This window comes from Miniopterus schreibersii (assembly GCF_964146895.1).
Source record: "Miniopterus schreibersii genome assembly, chromosome: 16".
Lineage (NCBI taxonomy): Eukaryota > Metazoa > Chordata > Mammalia > Chiroptera > Miniopteridae > Miniopterus > Miniopterus schreibersii.
In genome coordinates, this window is record NC_138116.1 from 21,251,150 (window position 1) to 21,267,368 (window position 16,219).

The 16,219-nt window shown below is 54.1% G+C and overlaps 2 protein-coding genes across 3 annotated transcripts; one reads left to right on the forward strand and one right to left on the reverse strand.

The window, feature by feature from the left end:
* Window positions 1-36: 36 nt before the first annotated feature.
* MIEN1 (migration and invasion enhancer 1) lies at window positions 37-6,381 on the reverse strand. Its single transcript, XM_081115594.1, has 5 exons — window positions 6,320-6,381; window positions 1,273-1,697; window positions 1,074-1,171; window positions 573-649; window positions 37-489 (listed from the first exon to the last, which is right to left on the reverse strand). Exons 2-5 carry the CDS (start codon window positions 1,359-1,361, stop codon window positions 406-408), a joined length of 348 nt encoding a protein of 115 aa, XP_080971720.1. The 5' UTR covers window positions 1,362-1,697; window positions 6,320-6,381; the 3' UTR covers window positions 37-405.
* GRB7 (growth factor receptor bound protein 7) lies at window positions 5,621-14,323 on the forward strand. Of its 2 annotated transcripts, none has more exons than XM_081115592.1 (15): window positions 5,621-5,823; window positions 10,042-10,198; window positions 10,301-10,451; window positions 10,633-10,789; window positions 10,915-11,036; window positions 11,137-11,214; window positions 11,512-11,649; window positions 11,989-12,099; window positions 12,290-12,388; window positions 12,638-12,718; window positions 12,825-12,941; window positions 13,138-13,198; window positions 13,314-13,401; window positions 13,507-13,600; window positions 13,820-14,323. In XM_081115592.1, the coding sequence occupies exons 2-15, from the start codon at window positions 10,047-10,049 to the stop codon at window positions 13,964-13,966; spliced, it is 1,596 nt and encodes a 531-aa protein (XP_080971718.1). In that variant the 5' UTR covers window positions 5,621-5,823; window positions 10,042-10,046; the 3' UTR covers window positions 13,967-14,323. The 2 variants fall into 2 exon arrangements, with proteins under 2 accessions (XP_080971718.1, XP_080971719.1); XM_081115593.1 differs by lacking the exon at window positions 5,621-5,823 and adding an exon at window positions 6,051-6,080.
* Window positions 14,324-16,219: the final 1,896 nt, after the last annotated feature.

The window sequence follows — 16,219 nt, forward strand, 5'->3', positions numbered from 1 at the left end:
CCCAGACTGGACATAATGCGCACTAGTTGGCACAGGTGTTTGTAGTGCCAGTTTATTGCCGATAGCTGACATTGCCCGGGGCTAGTAGAAAATAAATTAGAGCTACAGTGGCCTCATAGGCGTGGCTAGGCTGGAGCTGGGAGCGAGGGCCTTTGTGGACACTGATCCCGGGAAGGGGTATACAAGGTAGCTGTGGTAGTATCAATAGAGAGGCTCTCCCACCCCCCAGGCCAACAGAAGTTTCTATTCCCTCCTTGTACCCAAAGGGGCACAGTGGAGGCTAGGGTCTCTTAGCTACCTGGTGCTAAGTGAGGGGAAAGAGGCAGTGGGGAGCCCTCAGCAGGACCAAAGGGGAGACCAACGCTTGGATCCCAGAACAGAGCAGGAACCCGGAATCCCATGTAGTCACAGGATGACGCAGGGAGGACGGCTGTTGGTGATCTTTTCTAGGGGTTCTCCATTACTGGCTCTTCGGATGGCCTCAATGAGCTAGAGGGCAGAGATACGGAATGGGATGATACACTGCAGAGGCACGGTGAACCAGGGGCACTCCCAACATTGCAAATACTCACATCTTTCTCATAAGGGAAGCCCCCATTCTCCAGCTTGGAGAACACCAGCTGTCCATTGATCTCGATCTCAAAGGCCCCTGGTATTAAATAAACCAATGAATGAACTGTACACTGAGAACAGGCAAAAGTCAGGAGGTCCTCCACACTCATACTCTGCACAGGCTCCTTCATGTCCTCCACAGGCCCCATTAGACTTGTTCTCTAAGCCATTTCCCAAGCCTGGGTCAAGTCACAGGAACCTACCGAAGGTGTCAAATGTGTGTCCTTTCTTTGAATTCAACGAAGGGCTCCCTCCCCTCCAAATCTATACTGCAGTCTCGCCGGGTTTTCCCTACAGGATTCATCTGTGACCCCCCTCAACTGTGGAAGGGGAGTCAAGCTGTCTGGACATTTCACTATGTGCCAGATACTGCTGGTCACTAAAGCAGCCAATGGCAGAGATAGACAGCGGTATGGCTGGGATTTAGAACCCTGACTCAGCAGGTGTTCCGCGGGCCTCACCTGTGCCCCCCAGGCGCGACTCGATCTCGATGCCCGGATACTGCTCCTTCACGGCACTCGCCAGCTCCAGGTAGGTCGCCTCGAAGCCGCAGGGTTCACTAGGGAGGCGATACCTGGGGTTCGCTGGGGTTTCGGGTTAGGGACCGCCCGTGGACCCACCCTCGTCCGGACCGGAACCTCACCGGCCGGAGCCGCTCACCAGTACTCCACCACGATGCGGACCCCGCTGCCCGGCTCGATCTCCCCAGGATGGGGCGCTGCAGACGTCGGCCCCAGGTCCCCGCTCATTGCTGCCCGGCTCCGCTTCAGCCGCTGCTTCCGGGTGTTACGTGACGCCGCGGGCACGTGAAGGGGCGGGGCCACGCGTTACGTCCGGGCGCCCCCTGCAGGCTGCGGCGGCTGCTGCTATGTTTTGATCCTACCCTTTGTCAGAAGGCTCTGGGCTGGGTGCACGAGTCCAGACCACCTTCCGAGCTCCCGCGCTTGTCCTGCACCTGGTGTCCGCTGGACTTCACGGCCTTATTTAATCTAATGAAATATCCTAAACTGCAAGACGCTTTCCAGGAAGAGTGGGGTCTCAGGGCTGGGGGTCCACTGATGGTGTGGAATAGTTGCCATTTCTTTCTAACATGTGGATGGCATTTTATTTAAATATATTTTTATTGATTTCAGCGAGAGGAAAGGAGAGGGAGAGAGAGAGCTAGAAACTGATGAGAGTCACTGATCGGCTGCCTCCTGCAACTGGGGATCAGCCGGTAACCCTGGCATGTGCCTTGACTGGGAATGGAACCCTGATGGCCTGGATCCTAGGTCCACGCTCAACCGCTGAGCCACGCGCGGTGGGGCATGGATGGCATTTTAAATCACCCCATAGTCACACACTCGAGTATTTATGACTCTTAAACTCTAAACTGTTGATACAGCCTGGGGCAGTGACCTCCTCTCCCCTTGCATTTGGGAACCAGAAGTTTTGGGACTCTCACTCCTTAGGTTCTATGTTCCTATCACGTGCACCCAGTTCCTGCAAATCCTGTCATCCCAGCCTCACTACAGCCTGACATCATTATTCCCATTTTGCTACTCTAGAAATGGAGGCTGTCTCGCTGCCTCTTCCCTCCCTGGAGTCCCACCATAGTATACTAACAGGTCACCTACTCTACATACCTTTAAACCATTCATTTTAAAACAATGATTTATAGATTTGTGCAACTATGGCTACAGAACATTTCCATCAACCTCAAATGGTTCCTCTTGCCTGTTTGCAGTCAATCCAGCTCTCAGCTCCAGTCCTAGGCAACCACTCATCTGCTTTCTGTCTATAAATTTGCCTTTTCTGGACATTTCGTATATTAAATGGAATGATACAATATGTGGTCTTTTGCTTCTGGCTCCTTTCATTCAGTATAAAGTTTTTGAGGTTCATCCATGCTGTAACATGTACCAGTAGTTTGTGCCTTTTTGTGGCTTAGTATCCCATTGTATGAATATGCCACCTTTTGTTTATCTATTCAATACCAATTGATGGGCATTTGAGTTTCCAGTTTTTGGCTGTTTTAATGCTGCTATGAACGTTCATGTTAAGTGTCTTTGTTTGTATGTGCATTTTCATTTCTCTTGGGTAGATTCCTGGGAGTAGAATTGTTGGGTTGTATGATAAGTTTATGTTTAACTTATTCAGAAACTGCCAAACTTTTTCAAAGTGGCTGTACCATTTTACATGCCCACTAGCAATATGAAACAATGGGATTTGTTTTCCTGTATCTTTGTCAACACTTGTCTGTCCCTTTGATTAGAGCCATCCTGGTGGGTGTGAGGTGGTATATCATTTTGGTTTTAATTTGTATTTCTCTAATAACTAATGTTGAGCACCTTTACATGTGCTTACTAGCCATTCATATATCTTATTTGGAAAAACATCTAGAATATTTTGCCCATTTGTAATTGGGTTGTTTGCCTATTATTGATTTGTAAGAGTTCTTTATATATACTGGATACAAAGTTCCTAATCAGATATACGATTTGCAAATATTTACTCCCAGTGTTTGACAAGTTGTGTTGTTTTTTAAAATTTTCTTAGTGGTGTCTTCTTATATATATATAAAAGAATTGTGTGTGTGTGTGTATATATATATATATATATATATAATGTTTTTATTGATTTCAGAGAGAGGAAGGGAGATGGAGAGAGAGATAGAAACATCCATAATAGAGACATTTATTGGCTGCCTCCTGCACACCCCTACTGAGGATAGAGCCCTGACTGGGAGGATTGGATCTGTGACCTTCTGGTTCATGGGTCCATGCTCAATCACTGAGCTACACTGGCGGGACCTAGTGGTGTCTTTTGAAGGGCAAAAAATTTAAATTTTGAAGTCTAATTTACCAATATTTCATTTGTCACTTGTGCTTTTGCTGTTGTACCTGAGATACGAGGTCATAGAGATTTTCTCCCATTGTTTCTTCTAGACATTTTTTAGTTTTAGCTCTTATGTTTAGGTCGATCTATTTTGAATTAATTTTTGTACATTATGTGAGGTCAGGATATTCAACTGTCCCAGAACCATGTATTGAAAAGTCTGTCCTTTCCCACATTGAATGGTTTTGGTAACTTTTTAAAAAATCAATTGACCAGAAATGTAAGGGTTTATATTTGGACTCTTGATTCTGTTTTATTAATCTATAAATTTATTTATTTTTGTTGTTTCTTTTTATTTAAAAAAATTTCAGATACAATTTATGCACAGTAAAATTCACCCTCTTGAGTGTACCTTTCTGTGAGTCCTGACACACACAGTTGTATATCCACCATCAGGACCAAGATACACAACAGTCCATTACCTCCCACAAGTCCCTGTGCCCCTATTGTCAACTCCTCTCCCCCTTCCCCACCCCGAGATCTGCTTTCTGTCTCTAGTTCCACCCCCTCCAGACATCCATATAAATAGAATCTTACAGCTCTCAGCCCTCTGAGTCTGGCTTCCCTCTCCAACCTATCCTTCAACATCCAGAGTGATCTTTCCAAAATATAAATCTGCCTGCTCCTCTGTGCCTCTACTTAAGCCCAGATAGACCCTGAAGGGTCTGGCCTCTGCCCATAGTTCCTGCAGATCTGGACAGACAGGATGGATGGCTCTTAAACATGGTTTACAGAACAACCACCTGAGGGCTTGTCAATACCACACATTCCTGGGTCTTGGCCCCAGAGACAGGTTCATTAGGTGGGGAGGAACATAGGGATCTGTTTTTCATACAAGCCTAGGAAGATTTGGAGGCAGGAGGTCACAGGCCACACTTGGAAAAACACAGATGAGTCCAAAGCACTTGCCCTTCCCCACACCTTGCACATCCATTTCCTTGCTCCACACAGCTTCCCCTCTGCTCAGTTGTCCCTTCCATGAGAAGTAAGTCTTACCTAACTCCCTGGGTGAGTCATTCTCCCAGCATAGTTGTCACCTATCATTTCTTATTATTTGTATGATCCTTTGATTAACATCAGTCTCCCTGACTGGGCTGCTTAAGGACAAGGGCGGGGTTTGTTTTTGTTGCTCACTACTGAATCCCCAGTACCAAGCATGGGGTTGGCATATAGTAGGTACTTAACAAATATTGAATGAATGAAGGAATTAGTGAAGGAATTGTCTATTGTGCTTTGCACAAGCTGCTCCAGGGCCCAGGTGACCTTGTCCCTCCTCCACTTCTTGCTTAGTCCACTCATACTGGTTTTTCCTAGGAAAACCCAGTTTGGAGAAAGTTGAGGCTGGAACCATTTCTCAAGGTCTCCCAGGGCAGACCTCTTATCACCCTATGGATTGTCTGTTTACCCAACCATTACCCACTTCTGGCTGGGAGGTTGTCTCTGCCTTTGATCTCAGCTTCCCAGGTCCTCCTCCAGCCCTAGTGTTTGTCTAATGCTGAAGGAGAGAGCTAAGGTGAGCACTCTCACGAAGTCCCCTGGCACGGGGCCAGAGCTTTGCCTCGATCACTCCTCCCACCAAGAGCTTTGCCTAGTTCACTCCTCCCACCAAGAGACCCTGACTTACCCCTTCAATCTCAGAAGGAGAAGATGAGTCCCTGGACTTTGCTTAGAAGAGAGGACATACCCTGGGTGCCTCTGAGGGGCCAGGATGCTGCCTGGGTGACCACACCGGCTGGAGGTCAAGGGTCAGGCCTAGTTGGGGCCTTCCCTTTGGTTGGCTTCCCTCTTTTGCAGAGTGCCCTTTGCCCCAGGGGGTAGGACCTAGAGCCCCCTAGCTGGGCCAATGAACAGACCAGGTTTGGGGAGGGGGACCTGGGGAAGAGTGGGCGGGCCGTTTCCCCTAACTTTCCCGCCCCAGCCTCCCCCTCTCAGGCGGTGAGGGCTAGACATCTGCGCTCTCGAGGCCGTTCAGTTCGATTGTCTCCGCTTCTTCCCTGGCACCTGCTGCCAGGCTAAAAAGGGCAAAAACAATCCCAGCCGGCGTAGAGTTTCAGGGAGTCCCCGCCCCTTGGGTGCTTCCTCCACCCAGGCCCCGCCCCAGGCCCCGCCCCCACCTGCACGAGATAATTTTAGTTTCCTTGGGCCTGGAGCTTGTACACAACAGGGCTGCTCACTCTCCTCCCACCCCCACTTCTACGTCCAAAGTCAGGACACCCTCCTACTACCTGTAGAGCCGAGGGAGTGGATCTGAAATCAAGTCCAGGTATCTAGGGTCCCTAGACTGAGCCGGACTTTAGATCCCGTGTTCCGCTGCTCCCGCTGAGGCTTCTCCAGGTAAGGGGACCGAGATCGGCCCAAGATGACAACCTGCTCTCACCCCCCCGACGCCCCGGGGCCCCGGGCTGTGCCCGTCTCAGGGCCAGGGGCTGGCTGGCTGCCCAGGTGAGCGGCTGGGCAGCCGACCGGCTCCCCTCCCCCAGCCCAGTGATGTCAGGCCAAGGGCGGGGGCAGGAGGGGGACAGGTAGTTACGGGCCTAGCGTCTCCCTCCCGGACCCGCGGCCCGCCAGGTGTACCAGCGCGCAAGGTCCAGGTAGGGACCAAAGCGGGCCTTTTATTTTGGGGGTGCGGAGCCCGGCAGGCCCGCGGTCCATATGGAAAGATCCGGCCTCCTGCGGGGCTCCTCCCGCGGCCGCACTTTTTCTTTTCCTCCAGTTTCTCATCCCGCCCCCTCCCCACCACCTGCCCTCGGGCTTCCCCTTCACTTCCCGCCCTCTCGGGTCTGCCCTCCCCTGTCTGTACCCACCCCCCACCCCCCACCCCCCGACTAACCGGGTGATGGGGACCGGGAGGTAGGATCTCAGGTTCCTTCCTTCAGGGGACGTGACTTTCCCGCTGAAACTGGCCCCTCCCCATTCCCGGAAGGCGAGCTCGGAGCGGGGTCCGACCCCCGAGCGAGCTGCCTGCTTTTACCCCAGTTTGGGGTTCCCCAAGTCTTTACCAAAGACGGACGTCTCCACGGCGGCGTGGGGGGCACCCTCCGATTTGTTTGGAGGACAGTGAAAGAGAGGGATTCTCTAGATTGCTAGAGCTCCGTCTCTACGGGTTGTGTCTCTGCGCTCAGGATGGGGAGGTGGGGGGCAGAGCAGGCCGGGGGGGGGCCCTCCTGGCTTCAGGACGAAGTGGGCTTCGGGGGTGGGAAGGCTGGCTGCTGCGGGGTCTGCAGCACAGCGCGCGTTTGCGGGCGGCCTTGGGGGTGGGGAGCGGGACATGGTCTCGCAGGCCTGAGTGGGCTGGAGAATGGGCCACCGCGGCACGGCGGGGATGGGGGTGCACCTGTCGGCCGTGGGCAGGCGGCCCAGCCCGCAGCCGCCCGAGTGCCCGCTGGGCATCGGCGCGTCCGGGACTCCGCTCTCCCCGCCCCGATACCCCGCTGGGGGCCCTTCGTGAAAGCAGGCAGCCGGTAATGATTAACTCGGCGGACACTCTAGCATTCTTCCCAAATTAAACTTTAAAAGAGCTGCCCCCCCTCCTAGGTGTATTTTTTTTTTCCTTCCCTAAGCGAGGGAGTGGGCGGGGCCTCAGGGTCCTGGTCGTTTCCCCCAACTCCGGGTCACAAAGGGGTTTCCCGCCTCCTCACCTGGACCCTGCACCCTAAGAGCACCCCTGAAAGTTAAGCCTTGCCCCCTACAATCAATTCCGAGGGGGGCGGGGCGGGGAGCACGGACAACACCTGGGCCTTCCCGCCGCGTCCGGGCCTCCAGCCGGGGCCTCCGCGCCGCCCGCCCTTCCCCCAGCCCTGGGCAGCCTCGACGGTGGCCTCGTTTCCTATTGGCCCTAAACCCTGGGCCCTGCCACCCCCCGCACCTGGGGGCCGGCCAGGTGGGGCAAGATTCAGGAAGTAAACAAGGTGGCGCGGAGGGCGGGAAGGAGGGTGGGGCCGGAGCCGCGGGCCGGAGGAGGCGTCGGGGAAGCCGCCGCCTGGCCTGGAAGCATCGAGGGGTCGGGTTGATTTGGGGGTCCGGTTTCTCAAACAGAAGCGAATTTCCTAGGGCCCCGGTTTGAAAACTTTAGGTCTCCTGGCAAGTAGGCGGCCCAGGCCCCACCGCGAGGACCCCTGTCCTCCCGTCTCATCTCGGCCACCCTGCTCCTGCCTTAGGAGGGTCTGGAAGGCCGGGTGGCGGGATCCGAAGACCAAACCCAAGTCTGGAGTCGGTCCTCCCGCCTTCTGAGGCCAGACTCTAATCTGATTTAAGTTTTCCCTCTCCCCTTCCAAACAGGGCCCTGATTTCTCTCCCCTCTGCGATGGGGGAGGACCCAGACCGCCCCACTGTTGGTCTCGGCCTCCCTGGAGGGGTGGCTCCTGCAGCCCCTCTCCCTAGTCCTTCCTGGAATGAAGCTACCTGGGCTGTTTGCTATTAGACAGGCACGAGGGGCATTGTGTTCTGTTGTTGATACACTGGTGTCTGTTGATGGTCCATGGTGGGTGTGTCTTCCCCTTCCAGCTAGGCCCGGAGGCCCCTCCTTGGCTCTCTCCTGGGCCTTTCCTTGTCTGCCTGTCTCCCTAGGTGTCTTGACTTTTCAGCCCTGCTCCTGGGGTACACCTCTGGCCAGGACACCAGGAGAATATGTTTGAGGAGGACACTCATCCCCCAGTGGGGATGTGGATAAGTCTCTAGGGGCTGAGTCCTGGATGCTAGAGGTGGGCTGCAGCTGCAGAATGAAAGCCTGGGAGGCCCCACACAGGGGATGGAGCATTTTGAGGCTCCTTTGGGTGAACAAGGAGCACCACTGGGAGGTTGGCTCTACTCCAGATGGGCCTCTGAATCCAGGCTGGGCTTTTCTTCTCTCTTTCCTGGGTGAGGGGGCTCCTGGGCTGGGTGATAGCCACTGAACTGGGGACAGATTACAGGTCCCACCTGGAGTGGTGAAGTGGGGGTAGGTCAGGAGTGGGGAAGGAGATGATGTCAAAGGAGCCTCAGGCCCTGCACCCTTTTCCTCCCCCACCTTGTTCCCTGCCCTGTGCCTCCCATTCCTCCCAAGCTGGTAGGTTGGGGGCGGGAGTAGAGGGGGCTGGGTAGAGGCAGAGTTGTTTGTGTTTCTTCTAAGCCAGGAAGTTGTGCAGATGAGTCAAGATTGAATGGAGAACCCCAGGCAGTGCTGCCCCGCCCCGCCCTGACTCACCTGTCCCCCAAATCCCCTCATTCTCTCACTTAAGGGTCAGGGGCCTGCCGAATCCTGGGGGTTCAATCCCAGGTGACCGAGACAGCCTAACAACGTTCGTCCAGTATCCAGAGAGTGAGCAGGGGGCTGGAACTAATGAGTTCTCTCAGGTTCTCAACCAGCCAAAGGGGTTTTGGTTCCTGTGGAGGAGGGGCCTGCACTACCTCTACCTCCAGTGGGCACCTTTGCCTCATTCCTCCTTTTCTTACTTGTCTTGGGTTCCCAGGCAGCACCCGTGGGTGCTAAGATGTGGGGGAGACCCTGGCCCTGCCTAGGAGAGCGGTGTGTCTTCAGACCATTGGGTGGATAAAACAGGTGCACAGTTATTGGCTCAGAGGCCTCAGCACGGTGCCCTGGGAGCTTTTTGGTCTTAATGTGGAAATTTCAGGAAGGCTTCTCAGAAGAGGTAGCTCTAGCATTAGAACTTCAAGAAAGTTGGGGAGGAGGAAGGGCCTGGGGAGGGCACACAGGTTTGGAAGCTACTGGGGCCAGGGCCCCAGGCTATCCCTCTGTCACCACAGCTGAGCCAGCCTCCTGCTGTCCTGATTCCTGTCCTTCTCCCCCCTGTGCGTCACTCAGCACTGGGGCGTGCGTTGCCACAACAGGCTCTGGCACCCAGGTCTGGCAACTAAGCACTGGGAAAACCCGGCGCGGAGCCCAGAGAAGCGAGTGCCCCACGCTCAGAGACAGAGAGGTGGCCTTTTGACCTGACACTGGGAGCTTGAGCCCAAGACAGTCTGTGGGTTGTGAAGTCTGTTGTTGCACTTCGGCTTGTGGTGGGGTGACCCTCTTAGCTCTTCCCCTGGGCAACTTGGGGCTAAAGGAAGAGCGTTGGACTAGGAGTCCCAACACTAGGTTCTACTCCCTGGCTCACCTGTGATGGGAGCAAGAATGTTTCCTTCTCAGGACTTAGTGTCCTCTTTTGTAAAATGGGCTCACTCTCGCCTGGCCAGCTTGGGTCAGTGGTTGAGCTTTGACCTATGATCCAGGAGATCGCAGTTCGATTCCGGGTCAGGGCACGTGCTGGGGTTTCGGGCTCGATCCCCAGTACGGGGTGTGCAGGAGGCAGCCGATCAGTGACTATCTCTTATCATTGATGTTTCTATCTCTACCTCTCCCTCTCTCTAAAATCATTTTTAAAAAGGGAGGGGCTCAGTCTTTCTTTCCCCAAAAGCTCCAGGGAAACTCCAGTTAGAGGGGGAGCAATGAGGTGCTGGGTAAACTCCAAGGGGCACCTGACAGCTATGTGAAGTCAGATCTGGTCCTCTTGGCCCGTATCCCCAAGACAAGGGCACAAGAGCAGCTGCATTCAGCCCCCTCTTCTCCCTCAGATGCCATGGAGCTGGGTCTGTCTCCACCTCATCACAGCAGCTCCCCAGAAGACCTGTACCCAGCCCCTGGGACCCCTCCTGGGACTCCCCCACCTCCTGATTCCCCTCTTCCTGGGGAGGTGAAGAGGTCCCAGCCTCTGTCCATTCCAACCAGCAGGTACAATGGGGTGACGGAGCTGAGGAGGGCTGGGGGTGGGGTGCAGTCAGCTTTGGGAAATACAATAGAAGCTTGAAGTCAACTCTTCCCCACTCCACACAGGAAACTTCGAGAGGAGGAGCTGCGGACAACCTCTCTACCCTCCATCCCCAACCCTTTCCCTGAGCTCTGCAGTCCTCCTTCACAGACCCCCATTATTGGGGGACCCTGCAGTGCAAGGGGGCTGCTCCCTCGAGACGCCAGCTGCCCCCATGTGAGTTGTCTGGGAAAGAGAAGGCAGGGATACGGGAGCGCTATAGGACTGGGGTGGATATAACACCACTTCTTGGAGGTGGGAGACTTTGGTCAAGGGTCCCTGAGGATATAGCAGGTGGGGGAAGGGGAAGAACTACCCTTTGCTTTTCCTCAAGTCATCTGCAATTCCTGGGGTGCAGGTAGTAAAAGTGTATAGTGAAGATGGGACCTGCCGGTCGGTGGAGGTGGCGGCAGGCGCCACTGCGCACTACGTGTGTGAAATGCTGGTGCAGCGAGCTCACGCCCTCAGTGATGAGAACTGGGGGCTGGTGGAGTGCCACCCCTATCTAGCACTGGGTGAGTTGGGGTGCAGGGGGCTGCCTGGGCCAGGAGGCAATGCTTCACACCTTGGGCTAGGCAGGTGCCTCATCCCTGAGGCCTGGCTGATCTCTACTGACCCTGCTTTTTGCCTTTCACCCCAGAGCGGGGCTTGGAGGACCATGAGTCAGTGGTGGAAGTGCAGGCTGCCTGGCCCATCGGTGGAGACAGCCGCTTCGTCTTCCGGAAAAACTTCGCCAAGTATGAGCTGTTCAAGAGCTCCCCAGTGAGTGTGTGTGTGTGTGGGGGGGGGCTCTGGGCAATGGGACACCCTGATCCCCAACCTGGACCCTCAGTCCCTGACTCTGGACTCCTATCTGCCCCAGCACTCTCTGTTCCCAGAAAAGATGGTCTCCAGCTGTCTGGATGCACAGATGGGCATATCCCATGAAGACCTCATCCAGGTGAGGAGACACTCCCATTTCACAGCATAGTCATGATTCCCCAGGGTCCCCATTGCTTCTCGGCCCTTAAGCCTTGTGCCTCCCCTCTGTGTGGTGGAGAGAACCCAGCGCAGTCCTAAGTGACTGTGGACTAATCACTCCCTGCCTGAGTGGGGACAATAAATGCACGTGGAGGAGCACCACCTCCTGGGAAGGTGCACCTCCTGGAAAGGTGCATGTGTGTGTGCACGCATGTGTGTCTGTCCGTCAGGCTCCTTCTAGGTCTCTCACCCTCTTCCTGGTCTCCTCTGGCCTCAGAACTTCCTGAATGCAGGCAGCTTCCCGGAGATCCAGGGTTTCCTGCAGCTGCGGGGGTCAGGACGAAAGCTTTGGAAACGCTTCTTCTGCTTCCTGCGCCGGTCTGGCCTCTATTACTCCACTAAGGGCACCTCCAAGGTGAGGTCTTGAGGGTGACAGCCCCAGCCCCTCTGAAACCCCATCCTGGTCCTGCTAGGCGTTGCCCCTTCCCTGTTGGAACTCCTGGACCTTTCTCACCTTGGGCCCTGAGACCCTCAGCTGCTCCTCTTTCCTGCCCAGCTGACCTGTCCCCGGGTGGTAGCAGTGGGAAAGGCAGGTGAACTGAATTCAAGTCCTGCCTCTACTTCTATTTGCTGTGTGACCTGGGGTACTTCTCTGCCTGTCTCTGGGCCTGATATCTCCTCAGCTGGCTTAGTAGGGTAGTAATTGGGGGGGTAGGGTCTCCTGTACCAAGTCATTCTCACTTGTTCTGAGCAGGATCCAAGGCACCTGCAGTACGTAGCAGATGTGAATGAGTCCAACGTGTACGTGGTAACTCAGGGCCGCAAGCTGTACGGAATGCCCACAGACTTCGGCTTCTGTATTAAGGTGAGGACCTGGGCCTGGCCTGGGAGGGATCAGGAACTGCTCAGTCCCCAGGATCCTACCTGGGGCTCTGAGCACCGTCTGGGACGCCCAGACTCCCCTCCCTGCCCCCTGTCCCTGCCCCAAGGAGACGGGAGACAGACATCTGATCCTAAAGGCAGATATCAAATCAGCCAGTTTGCTCTCCCTGCAGCCGAACAAACTTCGAAATGGCCACAATGGGCTTCGCATCTTCTGCAGTGAGGATGAGCAGAGCCGCACCTGCTGGTTGTCTGCTTTCCGTCTCTTCAAGGTGAGGCCCTGGGAGTAGCATGGGGGATCCCCAGCATGATGAGGAGTGATAGCTCTGCCCTCAGGAGGTCTCCAGAATGAGGGAACATCACAACCTTGCTCTCAGAATCCCCGGTCCAAGGCTGGAGTCACAGCTCTGGCTTCAGGAAGCTTCTTATCCAGGGTAGAGATACAGCCCTGCTCTTGGGGAGGCCTAGTCTGGGGGTATCACAGCTTGGCCTCAGGCCGTCTTTCTCTCTCCACACTCCAGTATGGGGTACAGCTGTATAAGAATTATCAGCAGGCACAGTCTCGCCACCTGCGCCCTTCCTGTGTGGGGTCTCCGCCCCTGGTGAGTATACACAGGGCCATTAGCTGGGGTGGGTACCCAGACCCTGTTCCAGGGATACTTGGGTCCTGTTCTGACCTCTCCCCTCCCCATCCTTTCCCACGTGCAGAGGAGTGTCTCGGATAACACCCTGGTGGCCATGGACTTCTCCGGCCATGCCGGGCGTATCATCGAGAACCCCCGGGAGGCTCTGAGTGCAGCCCTGGAGGAGGCCCACGCCTGGAGGGTGAGGGGCCTGCACCCACCTGCATGTTTTAACCGGGGAGCGTCTCTCCATATGGGTTTCCATGGAGTGGAGGAAGAGAGGGAGGGGTGAGGGGAGGCCCCAGATGCAGAAAGGGGCTCTACATTCTTGAGGGGCAGGGTGATATGCCAGCCACACCCTGACACCCACAACCTTTGTGTCCCCCTCTGCTCTGCAGAAGAGGACAAGCCACCGTCTCAGCCTGCCCACCCCGTGCTCGGGCACGAGCCTCAGTGCAGGTGCGCGAGGGCCAGCATTCCTGGGCGCGGGGGCTTCTCTGGGCATCCGGGGTGGTGGTTAGCAGGGGGTTCCCCTCCTCAGAGTGACTGCCTATCTGTCTCTCTGTCACCCCAGCCATCCACCGAACCCAGCCCTGGTTCCATGGACGAATCTCCCGTGAGGAGAGTCAGCGGCTCATCTCGAAGCAAGGCCTTGTAGACGGGTAAGAGGCAGGGTTGGGCAGGCCAGCAGCCCCAGGGGTAAGGGAGACCCTGAGTGAAGGCAGCAGCCATGTGTCCTCGGCTGATGTGGCCCTGTCCCTTGGCAGACTGTTCCTGGTCCGGGATAGTCAGCGAAACCCACAAGGCTTTGTCCTGTCTTTGTGCCACCTGCAGAAAGTCAAGCATTATCTTATCCTGCCGGTGAGTAATCCCCCCCTTCCCAGAGTCCTAGGTTCCTGCAGTGGAGGCTCCCAGCAGCCTGTCCCCTGCGCCTTCCACTCTCGGTCCCCAGTGTGTCTGGGGTCCCCTGCTCTCTCCTTTCTCCCTGCACAAGCAGTGGGGATCTTAGCCCTGGCCCAGGAGGGGGCCCCTCAAGCACGTGCCCCTCCCTGACCACCCACCCCCATGGCTGTACCGCAGAGCGAGGAGGAGGGCCGCCTCTACTTCAGCATGGACGAGGGCCAGACTCGCTTCACCGACCTGCTGCAGCTCGTGGAGTTCCACCAGCTGAACCGCGGCATCCTGCCCTGCTTGCTGCGCCACTGCTGTACCTGCGTGGCCCTCTGACGGCTGCAGAAGCAGGCATGTGTCTCAGCCCCCGGCTCATAGGGCGGGGACAGCATCGTGAATAACTGGAGGGCTCTCCCCACTCCAGTTTTCTCCTCTGCTCCTTTGCCTCACTGAGGCACTAAGTGCCCCCACTCAGTTCACCCTCAGCCCTTCTTCTCAAGGGAAGGCACTTGGGCTGGCCCTCTCCCCTTCATGGAGCTCCTTCCTGGGCACTACCCTGGGACAAGGCATTATGGGAGAAATGGGGGCAGCCCAGGTGGTCTTATGCCCGACACTTTGTACAGACTGAGAGGCCAGTTGATCTGCTCTGTTTTATATTAGTGACAATAAAGAGTATTTTTGGATACCCCTATGAGTTCTGTCTGGCAAGACCTGGCTAGCTGGGGTAGAGAAGGGGAGCAGGAGAGGGGGGCACCAGGCCTTGGTGAATTTTTCAGATGGAAAGATGCCATGTATTGGCCAGCCTGGATGTTTCTTGGTCATCTGAGAGCCTTCAGTGCCCAGCATGGAGCCCGACCCATAGGGGGTGCTCAATAATTGCTTGTTAAATGAGTGAGTGGACAGGGGACAGTCATCCCGGTTAGATTTCCTGATAGGACCTAAATCTATGGAGGTAACTCTAATAGGGCCTGGGCGTTGGAGATGCGTCAGACCCATCCTCACCCTCTGCAAGTCCTGGGCTAACTGGTCCTGACAAACACACAGGTATGTGTTCATCACCACCACCAACTCATAAAACGGCTCCATTACCTCCCCCAACTGTCAACCCCTCTGCCTCCTCCCCAACCCTAGATCTGCTTTCTGTCCCTAATAGCTCTGCCCCTTCTGGAAAGCCTTGATGGAATCCCACAGCACTCAGCCCTCTGAGTCTGGCTTCCCTCTCCAACCTATCCTTCAACATCCAGAATGATCTTTTCAAAATATAAATCTACTTACTCCCCTTTGCTTCCACTTATACCCAGATAGACCCATCAGGGTCAGGTCTCTGCTCACTGATCATGCCAGCATGTTTTTGTCTAAAGGCTTGTTTAAAAGTTTTAAGCCCTGGCAGGTGTTGCTCAGTGGTTAGAGCACTGGCCCACATACTGAAGGGTCTCAGGTTCGATTCCCGGTCCAGGGCACGTACCTGGGTTGCAGATTTGATCCCTGGCCCCTGTCAGGGTGGGTACAGGAGGCAACCAATCACTGTGTCTCTCCCACATCCATGTGTTTTTTTTTCTCTTCTCTCTCTCTCTCTGTCCCCCACTCCCTTTCCCCCTCCCTTCCACTCTCTCTCAAAATCAGTGGAAAAAATATCCTTAGGTGAGGATTAACAGAGAAAAATTTTAAATAATTTTAGCTGTTATATTGGCAACAGGAACCTGCTGCTGTCTTCAAATCACAAAGAGATAAGCCTTCCAGACCCGTGAACCATGACTAGACATTATTTTTGCCAAAAAATGAAGTCTAAACCCGATCTCCTGGGTTCAATGACTAGTTTAGCACTTTTCAACCGATGTGCCGCAAGAATTTTTAAAACATGCAATACCTGACTATTTAGTCAGGAGCACCGACCTCTTTCCCCTTAGATTGTCAGATAAAAAAATGACAACAGCCAACACAGCAATAGCCTCCTGGTGTAAATGAATCAAAATCATACCTATTTTTTTTTTATCAGATCAGCAAAAATATTTTTTGGTGTGCTGCAGAATTTCAGTAATTAGTTTATGTGCCATGAGATGAAAAAGGTTGAAAATCTCTGGACTAGTTTATCGGAAATACAGGGAACAGGAACATGTGAGATGACACATGGAGATGCAATGACCAAAATCCAGACTGGAAACTAAAGAACACATAACCTAGTTTCTGCTTCAACAACAAAAAATATTACAAGAAAAGATGGGGAATCTCTAGATTTCAAGAAATTTAGACATTTATCAACCAAATATAATGTGTTGACCTTATTTGATTCAAATCCAAACTAGCTAACTGCAAAAAACACACAAAAACCATTTATGAGCAATTGGGGGAAATTTGAACTCCGACGAGATATTTGGTGGTATTAAGGAATTACGGTTAACTTTTTAAGGTGTGATGATAAATAGTATTGTGGTTATGTGTTTTTAAGAAAAAGTTTAAGAAATTCATTCTGAAATGTTTATTGAAGCTAAATAATGGGGGTTTGATTAGGCATAAGATGGTGGGTGGGATCCTCTTTTCCGTAGTGAGGAAAACTGCCCCAAGTCCCAGTGCGTGGGAGAGCCAGGATTT

Coding starts and splice junctions, on each gene's coding strand:
- MIEN1 (XM_081115594.1), bottom strand. CDS start 1,361: ATGAGCGGGGACCTGGGGCCGACGTCTGCAGCGCCCCATCCTGGGGAG. Junction 1,172..1,272: donor CGCATCGTGGTGGAGTACTG/GTGAGCGGCTCC, acceptor TCGCCTCCCTAG/TGAACCCTGCGGCTTCGAGG. Junction 490..572: donor GCTTCCCTTATGAGAAAGAT/GTGAGTATTTGC, acceptor TCTGCCCTCTAG/CTCATTGAGGCCATCCGAAG.
- GRB7 (XM_081115592.1), top strand. CDS start 10,047: ATGGAGCTGGGTCTGTCTCCACCTCATCACAGCAGCTCCCCAGAAGAC. Junction 10,199..10,300: donor CTGTCCATTCCAACCAGCAG/GTACAATGGGGT, acceptor CACTCCACACAG/GAAACTTCGAGAGGAGGAGC. Junction 10,790..10,914: donor CCACCCCTATCTAGCACTGG/GTGAGTTGGGGT, acceptor CTTTCACCCCAG/AGCGGGGCTTGGAGGACCAT.